At 40.1% G+C, this 14,964-nt stretch overlaps 1 protein-coding gene across 1 annotated transcript; it reads left to right on the top strand.

Moving 5' to 3' along the window:
- Positions 1 to 2,060: 2,060 nt before the first annotated feature.
- On the top strand, positions 2,061 to 3,247 carry LOC117626239 (AT-hook motif nuclear-localized protein 28-like). The gene has a single exon (XM_034357903.1). It carries the CDS (start codon positions 2,235 to 2,237, stop codon positions 3,174 to 3,176), a length of 942 nt encoding a protein of 313 aa, XP_034213794.1. The 5' UTR covers positions 2,061 to 2,234; the 3' UTR covers positions 3,177 to 3,247.
- Positions 3,248 to 14,964: the final 11,717 nt, after the last annotated feature.

Genomic DNA, 14,964 nt, shown 5'->3' with positions numbered 1-14,964 from the left:
AGACGGGATCAGGAGTGGTGTAAAACATGTTGCTCTAGATTTGTTTCAAGCTATCTCAACTTTCCCAACCCTAATGCCTCAATTTCTTTCTCAGTCGCCATCTTCCTAATCTTTATTTGGTTTACTTCATCTATTCCTCATCTCTCTCTCTCTCTCGTTTGTCATTCCTCCTCTCTTTGTCGTATGGTCTTTGTCTGGTAAATCTCCAAGACTAGCCAATAATCGGCTAAGAATTAGAAGCTCATCACATTTATAACATGTTGGTCCTTGTCTTTTTAAAAATTTGTATAAAAAAATGTGTAAAGTTACAAATTGTCACACCACTGACACTATCAAGTTAATTGTTATTTTATTCATTGGACACCTTGGTAGGCCTATTTTCACTTTCATAGATGCTTGATTGCTGTTACGTGGTATTCATCTATCTTTAAATCTACAAGATATGATTTTTTTAAAGAAATTTATATTTGTTGACATGAGTTAATTCATGCGCCAACTGAATGCTACTTTTTTTTTTTTTTTGAGAATCTTTTTTTATTGAAAATGACGATGGCATATTAAACTCACACACACAACACGGATGCTATGATTTGAACTCAGGACTTTGTCTGAGGGAATAAATACTTCAAACCGCTATACTACTAGGTTCTTTGCACTGAATGCTACGTTAGGAAAAAAGAAGAAGTAAATTTGACGATTAAGCTAACAAAAAAGTCAATAATGAAAGAATTCATAACTTAAGAAAATATCAATTTTTTTTTAAAATATTGACCAATCTCATTGAGTTCAACCTAGCTGGACTGGTACATTTAAACCAAGGACCTAGGAGGAGAGTTAGAAAAAAAAAAAAAAAAAAAGCAAAGAAACCCTAGGAGCCACCAACCCCTCCCTTCTCCTCTTTCCTTCTACTCCTCCCTCCCCTTCTCCTTGCCCTATTTTCCTCTAGCTCTGATTCAGTCGATTTTCACAGCAAAGCATGTGGTAGAGGGTGGAGGAGAGTTAGAAAGAGAAGCTTCAGATCTAGGGGTTTATTCCTCATTTTCGGTATTTTCCTGTGCCTTGGCAGACCATGATGTTATTTTCTTCTCTTGGTAGATCTGGTTGTCTCTATTATGGATCTGGATGGCTTTGGTTATGCATCATTTGTAGAGCAAAGTGTCGCTGTTCCTTTAGTCGGTGTTTTTTGGTTTCTTAGATTTGGTATATTTTGTTATTAAAGTTCAGAAACTCAATGAGTTGTTTGGTTATCTCTTGTAATTCTCAGAAATTTTATTGATTGTGTTGGGTGGTTGAGTTTATCTAGGAGAGTTATGCACGTTAGCTGCCAGGTTTTGTCATTGATGTAAATAACTTGATTTAGGACAACTTAGATGGTAGATAGGGGTTTTTATACAAGTTCTTTGTGATTTATTCTCTCAAAAATCATTTCAGCTCTAGAACCGACTTTAGTCACTGGGAAAGCTTTATCCCTGTCCATCATATTGCTAATCGAAATGACTTTCTATGTACTTTTTCAATTGATCTAATAAAATATTATCGTTTGTTTGGTAAAAAAACAAAAATACAAGCTGGATGGAAGGTGTAATTAACCCACTATTAAATGTAAAGGGGAAGAACCGAAGGGCTATGTAGTCATAAAAGGATTTTTGAATTTCAAAAATAATCCATGATGACAAGGCATTTGGATTCCGTCACAATTTGTTGTGGTTGACAGAAAGAAAACTGAAAGGCATCAAATGTGTAAGGAAAGGAAAGGAAAGGATGAGATTGTAAAAATTAATTACTTATTACCTTTTATTTTGTTTTGCTGTATCAATTTCGTGGACAGTACAAAGAATTCAAAAGAAACCCTTCTTCAGTCTTTTATTCTAATTAAGGGAAAAAAAGAGAAAAGTTTCTGTCTTAACAAAAAAAAGAAAAAGAAAATACCACATAAAACAAAAAGATTTAAACAGAAGATTTGGGCCCCACCTGAATACGGGTCCCCCGGTCGAAATGTACAATGTACTTAGTGAAGAGCCCTAGCTTGTTTACCAGTAAAAAACCAGAACATACATACGTCCATCACCATTTCTCTGACCAACCAAACTCTCTCTCCCCTCCTCTTTCTCTGGGCCTTCCTTCTCCGTCCATTAAACCCCAGCACAGAGAGAGCAACTGACTATATATAAAACAACCCAAAACAAAACACTGGTTCGCTGTTTTGTGTTTTTCTCTCGAGTTTGAAAACAACAATGGCGGCAGACTATGGTGGAGGTGTTCGTGCAATTTCTCTCTCGCAAGGCGGCAGAAACTCCGACGACGACGACGGCTCCTCCCAGCATAGCCCCCGGAGCGCGAGTGGGGGCGTCGTCGTTGTGGGAGGCGGCTCTTCCTCGTCCAAGTCAAAGTTTGTGTCACCGTCAGGTGAGATTATCATGTCGAAGAAGCCGAGAGGAAGGCCGCCGGGTTCGAAGAACAAGCCCAAGCCCCCCATAGTCATCACCAAAAATTCCGAGGCCGCCATGAAGCCCGTCGTCCTCGAGATCTCCGCTGGCTCTGACGTCATCGAAGCCATCATCCAGTACGCCCGAAGGCGCCACGTGGGCATCAGCGTCTTGAGCGGTTCGGGGGCGGTCTCCAACGTTACCCTTGTACACCCAGCTGGGCCACACCACCACCCCAGCGCACCCTCTCTGCTGTCTCTTCTTCACGGACCCTTCAACCTCCTCTCCCTCTCCGGCTCCTTCATGGACACCGTCCCAGCAACAGCCACGTGCCCTTCCTCGGCTTCCTCGAAGATGGCCACGTCAGCTGGGGGCTGTTCTTTGCCGGGTAGCGGGTCGTTTGGGATATGCCTGGCTGGGGCGCAGGGGCAGGTGTTTGGAGGGATTGTCGGAGGGAAGGTGGTGGCGGCGAGCGCTGTTGTGGTTGTGGGTGCCACGTTTGTGAATCCGACGGTGCTGAGGCTGCCTCTGCCTGGTGATGATCACGATGATCATGAAAATTGTGTTGAGGGTGGGGCTCCTGCTGCTGAGTATGAAGCTCAGGAGACGAAGCCTCGCGTTAATGTTGAGAGTCATTGTAGTGTTTACGGCGGCGGCGGTGTTGCGAGCTCGACGCCTATGAGTTGCCAGCTCACAAGTGTTCCTGATCAAGTCATGCCTTGGGGTCCTCCCTCTCGCCCTCCTTACTAATTTCTAGTTATAATAATATTATTTATTAATATTATTTTGGCTTTGGGGATGAAGAAACAAAATTATATTAATTGCAGCTACCATTTTCTCTTGCTTTCATTCATCTGATCCTGTTTTAACCAACGTAGCTTAATTAAGCTAAGCTGTATGATTAATTATTAATCTCTGTTTTAATAGTGGTGATGGGTCTGGTCCTGGTTCTGTGCCTAGCAAGCTAAGCTAAGCGAAGCTACTAGTGTTCGTACTGTTTGTGCAGCCACTGAATGTTATGTCAGGGCCTCTCCTCGGGAAGGGCCTATTTTACCATCTCCAATGAACAAAGCATCATAGCAGAATAGACACCACATACACTGTTACACTGTTACACTGTTACGCACACACAACTTTGTTTTTTTCTTTTCTTTCCTTTTCCTTTACGCTTAGCTTCACACACACCCACACAATCTTCAAACTAAAGACTTGGACTGGTTGTGTTTCAAATCGACATTTTCTTTACATTATTTTGTCAACTGGTGGTCAGCTAAACTAAAACCCAAAAACAAACAGAGAGAGATAGAGAGAGAGAGAGATGAATGAAGGGTGGTTTGGTTTCTAGGCGCCCCTGAGCTAAAGAATGTTCCTATTTAGAATCACATTTTAGATTTTCACTTTCTGCTTTTGCTTTGTGAAAATGCTTAATTTGTCATCCACGGGGCACAAGTGGACGTAAAAGAAGGGTAGAAGAATGCCTCAACTTTTTTATCCAAAAAAAAAAAAAAAAAAAGTATGCCTCAACTTGTTATTGATGGGAGATGCTACAATGAGAGGGTGTTGAATGATGGTTTAATCGAACCATCCAATCATTAAAAAAATTTAATTTTTTTTTTTATCGAAGAATCATTAAAAAAGTTTAAGTCAAATATTTTCTCACTCTTATTGATAAGGCTTGTCAAAAGGGCAAACTATGATGAAAAATAAAAATAAGATAAAAGTCTAGCACAACATATTCTCATTCAACAAAAGCTTTTTCCTGTAGCACTTTGGATCAATACATCAAGAATTTTTTTAATTTTGTGTCGACATCTTAATAATTTAGATTCCTATGTAATTTTCCATTTGCGCTCATGTTGGTCTTATTTTTAGAAGGGCATTTCATGTAATATGTAAAACAATGCATTATGGAAGCAATACAAAGTTTTCTTCAATAACCCTACGAGTTCTTAGGTTCATAGTTCTCTTTAAGTCTTTCACGTAGCCAAGCAAGTTAGCCTATTCCTAGTTCTTAGCAAATTTCATGCATCAATAGTCCAAAAGCAAGGCTTCACATCCAAAACAATGAAACACTAATGAAGCATAGATAATCCAGGTCCTTGTATTATATTTTAACACCTTGAATCTCTCTTCATAAAATGGTAAGATCAGTCTCTGAATCCACAGGTCTTTGAGTTCGAGCTGCCATATAGCCTACAATTGTTGAAGTCGTCGTGCTCCATTCCAGCGTGTACTATACTCACATCAGGTTCATGAACCCAGGTTCGAAAAATTTGGTATCATATATAGCCTAAATTATTGTGAGAACCTTTTATTAAAAAAAAAAACTATATATTATTATTTTAAATAAATATTCATACTACATATTAATTATTTATTATTGCATGCTAGTGACAAGTGGTGTTGTGGTATCATTGGTGAAAATGAATGAGTCACAATTTCTCTTATGATATCATTGGCCAAAGGAGAATGAGTCACATTATTCACTTAGTTTTCTCTCTTATCTTTTGGTGGTTTAGAATATTATATATATAAATATTATTTGGTTGCATCGTAGCCTCTCCTATAAGTGTCATCCTTGTTTTCAATCATCCATAATGACACGACCCAACCCAATTTTCACTTTGGAAGTCGGGCCGAGCCCTGTGCGTACCCGACACCTGGCAAATGTCGGACACAATGACCTCTTTACCCTTCCTGCTAATAAATACTGTTAACATTTTTCTTAAACTCTTGCCAAAAATTCGGTAGAGTCTCCCCTGCAAATGGACTAAACCCAAATCATTCCACCTGTCAAACAAATCAATAAAACCACACCAACTGCCAGAATAGAGTAGCTGAATATTCAACAGTTCTGGTTATCCAATATAACCAGATATCAGAGCAATTACTAATTAATTACAAAACGTGAAGTGATTTACAATAAATCCTACAGTTCGGAAGTAGCGTGGAAGCTGGAGTAGGCCTGGTGGTGGATTCCTGTGCGCTCGACTGCCTGGGGGGCGCAAAACATTTCAAAATGTGAGTGGACCAAAAATGAAATTCTGCGAAACTGTATATGAACATAATAACCCCCACTGTAAAAATAATAATAATCATAAAAACTGAATTTGTATACTGCACTTATATTATAATGCATCCAAAGCATTCTCACATATATAGATATATGCAGATATGTATATATATTTATCAACTCAGATGTAAAAGCTGCTCGATACTAAGAAACTCAAGTAAAATCACTGAAATCAATATTTGTATAATTGCATTGAAATTCCTTTAACATTACCAACTGGGTGTACCCTTTTAATTCCGTCAATTCCTGATATCTGTCAATTCCTGGTAACCGTCAATTCCTCTGTTAATCCGTCAATTTCCCTGGCAGGTCTCAGGTGCCACACAGGCCGCCCGAGCCGCAAACTGGTCAAATCAGGGGACTATGATCAGCCTGACCCGCCGGCAGATTCCTCTAGGACGCCAAGTCAACTCGAGTCGCTCTGGCAGGATGCAGGGGACCGTAGTCAGCCTGATCCGCTATCCTGGCAGGTCTCGGGGACATAAGTCGGCCGAAGCAAATCTGGCGGGTCTCGGGACACAAAAGCTCGCTGAGCGCAAATCGGCATGTCCGGGGACATCGATAGTCGGGCCGAAGCCGCAAATCGGCACTCACGGTCCGAGCGTCCCCGAAACTCGTGAGAACAAATGTGTGCACTGACGTAATGGGAAATAACCTGGAACTGGGAAATAACCTGGATGTCCGTAGACATCATCATATCCGAAGGCAACATAAACCGAAGGCAACCTGGATGTCCGTAGACATCATTTTATTTGACGGTAACCTGTTTCTGTAACTGGGTACCCACATTGGTTTAAGAAAATATATAAACTACTGAGAAAATGCAATATAAACAGATAATAATATTTCTGAAAGATCTGAGAAATAATTGAATCTGTAATCAATCTCTAACTATGCTGCCTTTTTATTATCTGATAGAAAACTCAAACTCTGCTTTTTATAATTCATGGTGGTCTAAAAATAATTATCTGATACTTCTCTGAAATCTGATAATTTAACTGTAGTCGTAATGCTACTGCTATTTTGTTATATAAAACTCAAGATCTGCTGCTCATATAACCTCAAATATATAACTTAGCAGTATAAAACATGCTCAAGACTTGCAAGAATACTTATGCCAGATCAAATAAGGAAATGCATTTGCATAAAATCATTTATAAAAGAAAGGGTCCACTCACCACTGGTCCAAGCTAGCTGCACCTCTTGAAGGTCCTTCCTGTGGTTTAATTTAGTTTCTGATGCCTAAAATGTGGCGTGGCAGCAAGTATCCTGCATCTGTATGTTACTAAAAGAATAAGGCAACAGAGCCGGTAAGAACGCACCATTTTGGCTAAAACAGGATTTGCTTTGAGAGCTTGTTCATATGCAAACCAATCTGGTCAATCGTGAGCAACTTAGAGACCTCAGAGGTCCCAAATCCCAGAACAATTAAGGCATTAATAGCTCTACTGGTCAGCTTATCCTAATCATCCCCCCTCTCCTCTGCCTTCCTCTTATTTGTGGCGGAAGAATTACCATTTGACACCCCATTTCCAAGTCCACATCCAGAAAGCTCCTTGTATCCTCCATCCTGAAATTGTCTTAATCCTAAACTCATCTGTGAATTTTCGAACAGCCAATATATGCCTTGTCAAATCAACAATTGCTGCATTCTTATACTCTGATAACTGCTGCTCATATAATCTTAAAGCTATTTCCAAACAATACTATACAATTCAAAAGCCGTGCTTCCCAAAAACGACCGACACACACAAAACACATGGCTCAGCGCCGTGATCTTCAAGAATTGGATCCGGAATCGAGTGGTTTGCAGGGGAACCATTTTCATCCAAGCAATTGCTATGTAGCTGAGAAGAACAGGCAGTCATGTGGTACATGGTGAGGAAGATCGGTTACCTGAAGCCATAGTTGCTGAGTAAATACTTGTTCAGCAGCAGAACCTCCCTCACGGCCACGACCGCCGCAGCTATGATTACCAAAACCTGCTCCTATCTGAGTTGGGCCTCCTCCATCCAGTTCTGCAAGTCGCCAAACCAGAGCATACGGATCTCGTCGACGGAGGCAGGCTGAGGCTGCTGCTGGACGAGCTGCCCAGCACCACTCACAGTGTAAAGCCTTCAACGAAGTCTGTGGGGGTCTCGAGTAAATCAACCAAGCGACTCTTGATCTGGCGGGCACTTATCTTTGAACTCAGCTTATCCCAAGCTGGACAAGCTTCTTCCTCCAATCTCTTCGCTTCATTTTCTAAGCAACTGCTAGCAGTTTCAAGGCAAGCCTCCAATACAACAAACTCAAAAGGAAAAACCTTTGCTACTTCAAAAGAGAGAAGGCCTATAATCTGCTTCTTGACCGTGCACTTGGAAGAGGAGTCTGTACAGTTTTGCAGCTGTCCCCGTTGGGAGTGTGGTTATGGTGATGGTTCAATGGCTGCGGTGGTGTCATTGGCTATCTCAGTCTTTGGTGAAAGGAATCCAAGTCACCAGAAGAGAGAGAGTGTACTGATTGGAGAGAGAGGGAATGTGAACTCACGGGGAGGATAGTAACGAAGCGATAAAAAAATCTATCTCTTTTTTTATATATATATATATATTTTTTTTATAAATATCTGAGGGCAAAATCGTCTTTCTTCTACTAATTTTAGGGTAGTTGTTTTGGGTTATTACACATAATCCATTCCAACTCTTCATAATAGAATTATGAAGTAGTGTTTGAGAGAGAGAGAGAGAAATAAGATTGATGTTTCCCTCTTTTCGGCCGAGGCTGCCGACGGAAGGAACTTTCTGTCCTTCTTCTTTTGAGTGCGGGGCGTGCCACCATGAACCCCCAAATGTGGGCTTGAATGGAATGTGAGTAGATGGATGTGCTGCGCTTCTAACTTCTGATCAAATGATTGATCGAACAAGCAAGGAACCTCCTCTTAGCCTAGGTTCTTTCACTTCCTCAAGCTCGAGGATAGTTAGGCTTCGTACGGATGTTTTTGTGATTTTTAGGTTTTTAAGTGAAAAACGTGCAATTAAGCTAAATGTGCGTTTAAACGTAAAGACAAGAATTAAAGTGTGATAAAATAAATCAAAGCGATAAATAAAGCAAGAATGAAATGAAAGCGATAAGAACGATAAGAACAATAAACTAAAATAAACTTGGAATTAAACTTAATAAAAGTGTGATGACAATGAAAGGTAACACAATTGAAAAATGAAAGCGATAAGAACGATAAGAACAATAAACTAAAATAAACTTGGAATTAAACTTAATAAAAGTGTGATGACAATGAAAGGTAACACAATTGAAATAAACTTGAATTTAAATGACAAGAAAATATAAATTGAACAAGAATTTAAACTTACACTAGAAAAAGGAAGAACTTGCTACACTACGTGCTTGAAAAGTAAAATCCTAAGTCTAGGAAAAGAAAAGTGCAAGACGAAAGATAGGTTTGTTTGCCTGATGTTGTCTCTTCTGCCTTCGTTTGGTGAGGTTTATATAGGGCATCCGTTGGCCCATGGACTGACCATTGAATGGCCAAATGTCAACTCTTTAGAAATCTTTCCTTTCTGGCCCCCCCGAAATCCGTAGGATTGCATTGATTGAAATATTCGGACATGCTTGATTCTTCCTACTTTGGAATATTCGGAGTTATTATCAAACTTCTTGATTTCTTTCCTTGTGAGGCCTCCTTCACGTGCATATAATTCTTTGGAAATCTTGAGTTTAAATCGGTGGCTTGGGTTTGGATCTCCAAGCTCTCTTAAATGGCCAACCACTTTTATTACATTTTTATTACATATATTATACAAACATAAAATAATATAAGGAGAGCTTAAAAAAAAAATATATATATATTATAAACTTAAAATAATGAAAGGAGGGCTAAAACTCTAAAGACCCTCCAGCCACATATTTGCAAGAGTTCCAAAGCTTCAACCGCCCATTCACATTAGCTTCAGCCGCACATTTATATATATATATATAATATATATATATATATATTATATATATATATATATATATATATATATATATATAGAAGACAATTAGATTTTCGACCTGCAAACCCTTCAGCCCAATTTGCAGACCACCCAAAGGCTCCAGCCACAATATTCCAGCAACTCCCGACTGCAATATTTCTTCAATCCATGCTCCAAATCTCGGCCGTGAAGCTCCTTCAATATGTGCTCCAAATCTCGGCTACCAAACTCTGTCCATCCAAATCCTGGTCACAACTCTTCAACTTCAACTTCAACTTAAAATAATGTATGAATAGTGCCATAATGTTCTTCGCGTTCTTGATTCGAATCTTACTTTCTTCACTATATTTTTCTTTGATTCAATCTTACTTCATGTTTGTAGGATAGAATCCATTCCAAACGATAGTGCCCAATTTTTTGAAGATATGAAAGTGGCTATGGACAAAGATTTGGGCAAGTAAATATTCGCCTACTTCCTGAATACCTTTCCCAACTCCGCCAATATATTCTCGGCCCATTTTTCTCCTCCTATCCAGAGGAGGTAGCGAAAGTGTGGGTGATACAGCTGAGAAATGGCCCAACTAATTTCTCAGACTTTACATGGGCAACCGTTTGGGAGAGCTCCAAGCCATTCAAAGGTTGGCCCACTAGAAACCCTCTCAATTTGGATCCCGCCACAACTAAAGAAGCCCCATCAAAGAAACCGTCATCCGCCGCTGGGAAATCCGCCCACTCAAGCTTGGCAGAAGGTAAATTTGATTGGTATCATTGGTTCAAAATTTTAGAACCAAAATTGAAGGATCATTGGAAGAAGATCGGAATATATGATACATTGCTCTTATGTGCGGGAAGCACCTTACCTTGCGACCGATCTCTCTTCATCGCGGTGCTATGTTTTTGGTCTTCATCCACCAATTGCATGAGGTTCCGTTTTGGGATGATGACATCCAACTTGTGTTTGGGCCAAAAAGCAATCACACGCTGGCCCACTTTTCAGAAAGGGCCCACGAAACAAAAAAATGGAGGATTGGGCTTTGATTTCAAAACTAAGCGGAAGCCCAAAAGCCAGAACTAGAGGCCCATGATTTTTCTTGCAAATCAACCACTGAAAATAGATAAAAGAAATTGAAAAAAAGGTTTTTTGATGGGGCCCAACTGTTGGTTCACTACTAAAATCTCAAAACCCAGAGCGCAAAGACAGCAAAGATCTTTTTTGGAAAGCCTATTTTCAGAATTCACGTGACTACCTGACTTGGAAAAGTCAACAATATCAACTGGAAGTGATAAGAGAGTTAAAATTGGGGCAGCTATAGAAAATGACATCTCTGAAACTTTGCCAAACAGAAGGTCAAAATCCCATATATATTTGTTCAGAGATATTTTTTATGTTCCAAAGAAAGACACTATTTTCAAGAGATAAGCAGACTGCATTTGGGAGATAAGCAGGAAATAGGAAGTTGTTCAAACTGGAGAAGCAAACTAACCATCACGATTGAGCTCTCACAAGGGGCAATTGGGGATTAAAGAAGGATTAACTTTTCTTTAAAAAAAAAAACAGAGAAGTGATCGACTTAAAGAAACTGACCATCGAGAGCTTATCTGCCAAAATTAATAAAACCCCTCTTTCTTTACATTTTAAAATTGAAAGATCTTTTGAGAAAATTTGCCGCCCATTTCTAAAAAAAAAAATCAGAAACCCTACTCCAAAGCATTTCTTATAAATATAGGAGAGGGTGAACAGAGCACGGGACTCATTTTTCAACAAAATCAATCAAACAATCAAAAATCAACCAAAGGCAAAAAACTCAAAATGATCACTTGATCACTGAGAACCTTCAAACAAACTGGAGCAACCAAAAGCTCATTTGAGCCACAAAAGAAGCCAGCTATAGATTAGAACTTCCAAAGTTCAGGCTTAGAGAAATAAGTCATTCAAAACGAGACTTCTCTCGTTACAAATTTGGTTCAGCAAAGGCCAAGACAAGCAGAGTTTGAGTTTTCACAAATATGAAAACCTCAACAAATTTTACAGTGCAGTTCCAGCTTATTAAGTCCTCAAGTCCAGCTACTTCTCCCACTGAAACTAAAGAAGCCACAGTTCTGCCAGCTCAAAAGCCTCCCAAGGCTTGAAGTAGATTAAAGCTTTGCCAAAATTGAACTTTGGTATCAATTTACAACTAAAGCTAAGCAGTTGAAGTTGTTAACAGCTCAGTCCAACATAAATATACTTAGTCCAGCCCGGATTAGAAGTTTCTACCCAGGCAGAAATGGGATTCCAGTCATCTTTTTGTCTTTTTAGAGTTGATTTCTTCCTTCTTAATTTTGTAAAAGGCAGTTCTGCCTAAAAGAGTCCACTTTATTATCATCTATTTTGGCAAGAACTACCAATTTTATACTGTGATAAATTATGAAGGCCTCACCAGCCTGAGGTAGGAAAAGAACTTACTTGGGAGATATTCCTCACCCAAATTCATAATCGCTTGTTTAGAAATCAGTAACTTGGGGCTCAAGTTATCTGTTTCAAAGAAGTCTGCTAGGATTTTTTATTGCTAGCAGTGGCACGCTCGAACACCAAAGAAAGTTGGCTTGTTGACTAGTCAATGGTTTTCAAGGCAATGGGGAACTTTGCCCTTCCATCATAGGAATAAAAAGAAAACGGGTGTTTTTGACCCAGTGTTGTTGATAGAATTGGGACGTCATGTCACGAGCAAGGCCCAGTTTTGATTCCATCTCGAGATAGAGCCAGACAAAAGGACTATCTTAGGCCTGCTCAGCATAGCAGAAGGATGACAGAGCAGCCCAAGAAGGAAATACCAATTAAGATGCCTAGGAATGAAAAGCCCTTGGCAACTATCATAGAAGGCAGATGGTATTCCGTTTGAAAGAGCGGCAGAGCAACTCATGATCTAACTAGAACTCAGAGGAGGAGGGTTCAAAGGCAGTACTGCACATTCCTTAATAATAGGGACAACGCACAGGTACTTCCAGAGACCAGTTCTGCCAGAAAAGAGAAGAAACCAGAAATACCCCCTCTAGCCGGCCAAACAATTTGCCAGCCACAGAAGCTGATAAAGCCAGAATATCCAAATAAACCTTCTGTCCATCTTGCCTCATCCTCTGACAACCAGCTTGAACCTTCACAAATACAAGGAGAACCCGAACCTACTCTGATAGAATGACAAGATGACTGGATTGAGGAATATGAAGATGAGCAATTGGACTATGAACCATCTGCAGATGACCATAATGGACTCCTCGAAGCAGGAGAACAGGAAGACTGGACAGAAGAATATGGGGGAGAGCAGATGGAATATGATGGAGAACTAGATGAAGAAACCGAGGCTTTTGGTGCAGAATTGGAAAGCCTGTTGCAGGGTGATTTGGGCATCAACATGGTCTTCATCTTGCTAGAAGAATTCAAGGTTGCAGAAGGGCAAGAAAACACTCTGGAGGGAGACGTATTCTCCCAGGAAAGCTTTGAGTGCAGGTTGGCAAAAGTAGAGAAGGCACCAGAACAGCAAACTCCTACTATCAAGGTTGGCGGAACTGCCTTGAAATCGGCTGCAGAACAGCTATGCTTCTCCAAACCAACCAAGGAGATGGCCAATCACCTCAGACCTCTGTTCACAATAGCAAACTTTGGAATTCCTATTCCCAAGGTGATGGTAGATGGAGGTGCATCCATTAATCTTCTACCTCACAGATTGCTGAGCAAGATGGGCAGAACAGAGAAGGATTTAATTCCAACACGTTTGACTATCACCAACTTTGCCGGAGGCATCACCAAGACTCATGGAATCTTGGATGTGGATGTCATAGTTGGAACCAAAGAGCTGAAGATTGCATTCTTTGTGGTAGACACCACTTCTACCACTTACAATGCACTCCTTGGCAGGGACTGGATTCACCAAAGCTTATGTGTTTCTTTCACTCTACATCAACAACTAGCCCTTTGGAATGAAGAGGGTTTCATGGAGATAGTAGAGGCCGATCCATGACCATTTCTGCCTTCTACCATGTGTTTTGAGGCAAGGTATTATCATGATGACCTTGAACCTTTCACTTTCCTTGGAGTCAATCAGAATGGCCGCTCCTATGGTGTCACGGCCCAGAGACTCATTGAAGATGGTTTAGCCAATTCTCTAGAAGACTGGAATAGACCTCTCGTTCTAAAACTCCAGAATTCTGATGTTTAGTCCCAATCAACAGGAAAAGGATCGAGCTGCAACAATCCGATCCATTACAAAAAGATTGTTGATATATTGGGAAGAAAGAAAGCTTTTTATGCAGAATCTAGCCATCAATATGGCAGAATTCACTCATGAAAGCACGGAAGAACAAGAAGAAGAGAGTTTACAGGAGGAAGTACGAGATTTTGCACCAACTGCACTAGATGATTCTTTACCAGAAGTGGAAGATCCATTACAGGAAATAAACTTAGGACAGAAAAAGATCCAAGGCCCACTTTCATTAGTGCACTGTTGAAAGAACTACTCAGGGGTGAAATCATTGCACTTTTGCATGATTTTAGAGATTGTTTTGCTTGGCATTATCATGAAATGCCAGGATTAGACAGAAAATTGGTGGAACACAAGCTGCCAATTAAGGAGGGCTACCTTCCAGTCAAGCAGGCCAGAAGAAGAATGTCTATGGGCACAGAACTGAAGGTCAAGGAAGAAATAGAAAGGTTGCTCAAAGCAGGATTCATCAGACTAGCCATTTATGCTGATTGGCTAGCCAATATTGTGCCAGTTCTGAAAAGAAAAATAGGGGCAGTTAGAATCTGTGTGGACTATAGGAATCTGAATGAAGCATCTCCCAAGGATGAGTATCCTATGCCAATGGCAGATATGCTAGTAGATGGAGCTGCTCATAACCAGATGCTATCTTTTGTGGATGGCAATGTAGGTCACAATCAGATCATGGTGGTAGAAGAAGACATCCACAAGACAGCTTTCATGTGCCCAGGACATATAGGTGCTTTTGAGTATACTGTAATGCCTTTTGGCTTAAGAAATGCAGGAGCTACTTATCAAAGAGCAATGAATTCTGTTTTCCATGATATGATAGGGCATTCTTTGGAAGTATATATAGATGACGTGGTGATTAAATCCCCAGAAGAAGGAGATCATGTGTCAAATATAAAAAGGGCATTCCTAAGAATGAGACAACATAAGTTAAAAATGAATCCCAAGAAATGTGTCTTTGGAGTTCAAGCAGGGAATTTCTTAGGTTTCTTGGTCCACCAAAGAGGTATAGAGATTGATAAAAACCAAGCAAAGTCCATCATAGAAGCTCTACCACCTTGGAACAAGAAAGAACATAAGAGTCTCCTAAGAAAAATTAATTTTCGAAGGAGATTCATATCTAATTATGCAGGAAAAATCTAGCCCGTTTCCTCCTTGCTAAGGTTAGAACAGGAACAGACGTTCAAATGGGAGGAACAGCACTAGCGAGCTTTTGAAGAAATCAAACACTACCTCTCAAATCCACCAGT

The sequence above is a fragment of the Prunus dulcis genome, chromosome 4 (genome assembly GCF_902201215.1).
Source record: "Prunus dulcis chromosome 4, ALMONDv2, whole genome shotgun sequence".
Classification (NCBI taxonomy): domain Eukaryota; kingdom Viridiplantae; phylum Streptophyta; class Magnoliopsida; order Rosales; family Rosaceae; genus Prunus; species Prunus dulcis.
The sequence above is the reverse complement of the archived record's forward strand: the minus strand, read 5'-3'. Positions and strand labels throughout refer to the sequence as shown.

Coding starts and splice junctions, on each gene's coding strand:
- LOC117626239 (XM_034357903.1), top strand. CDS start 2,235: ATGGCGGCAGACTATGGTGGAGGTGTTCGTGCAATTTCTCTCTCGCAA.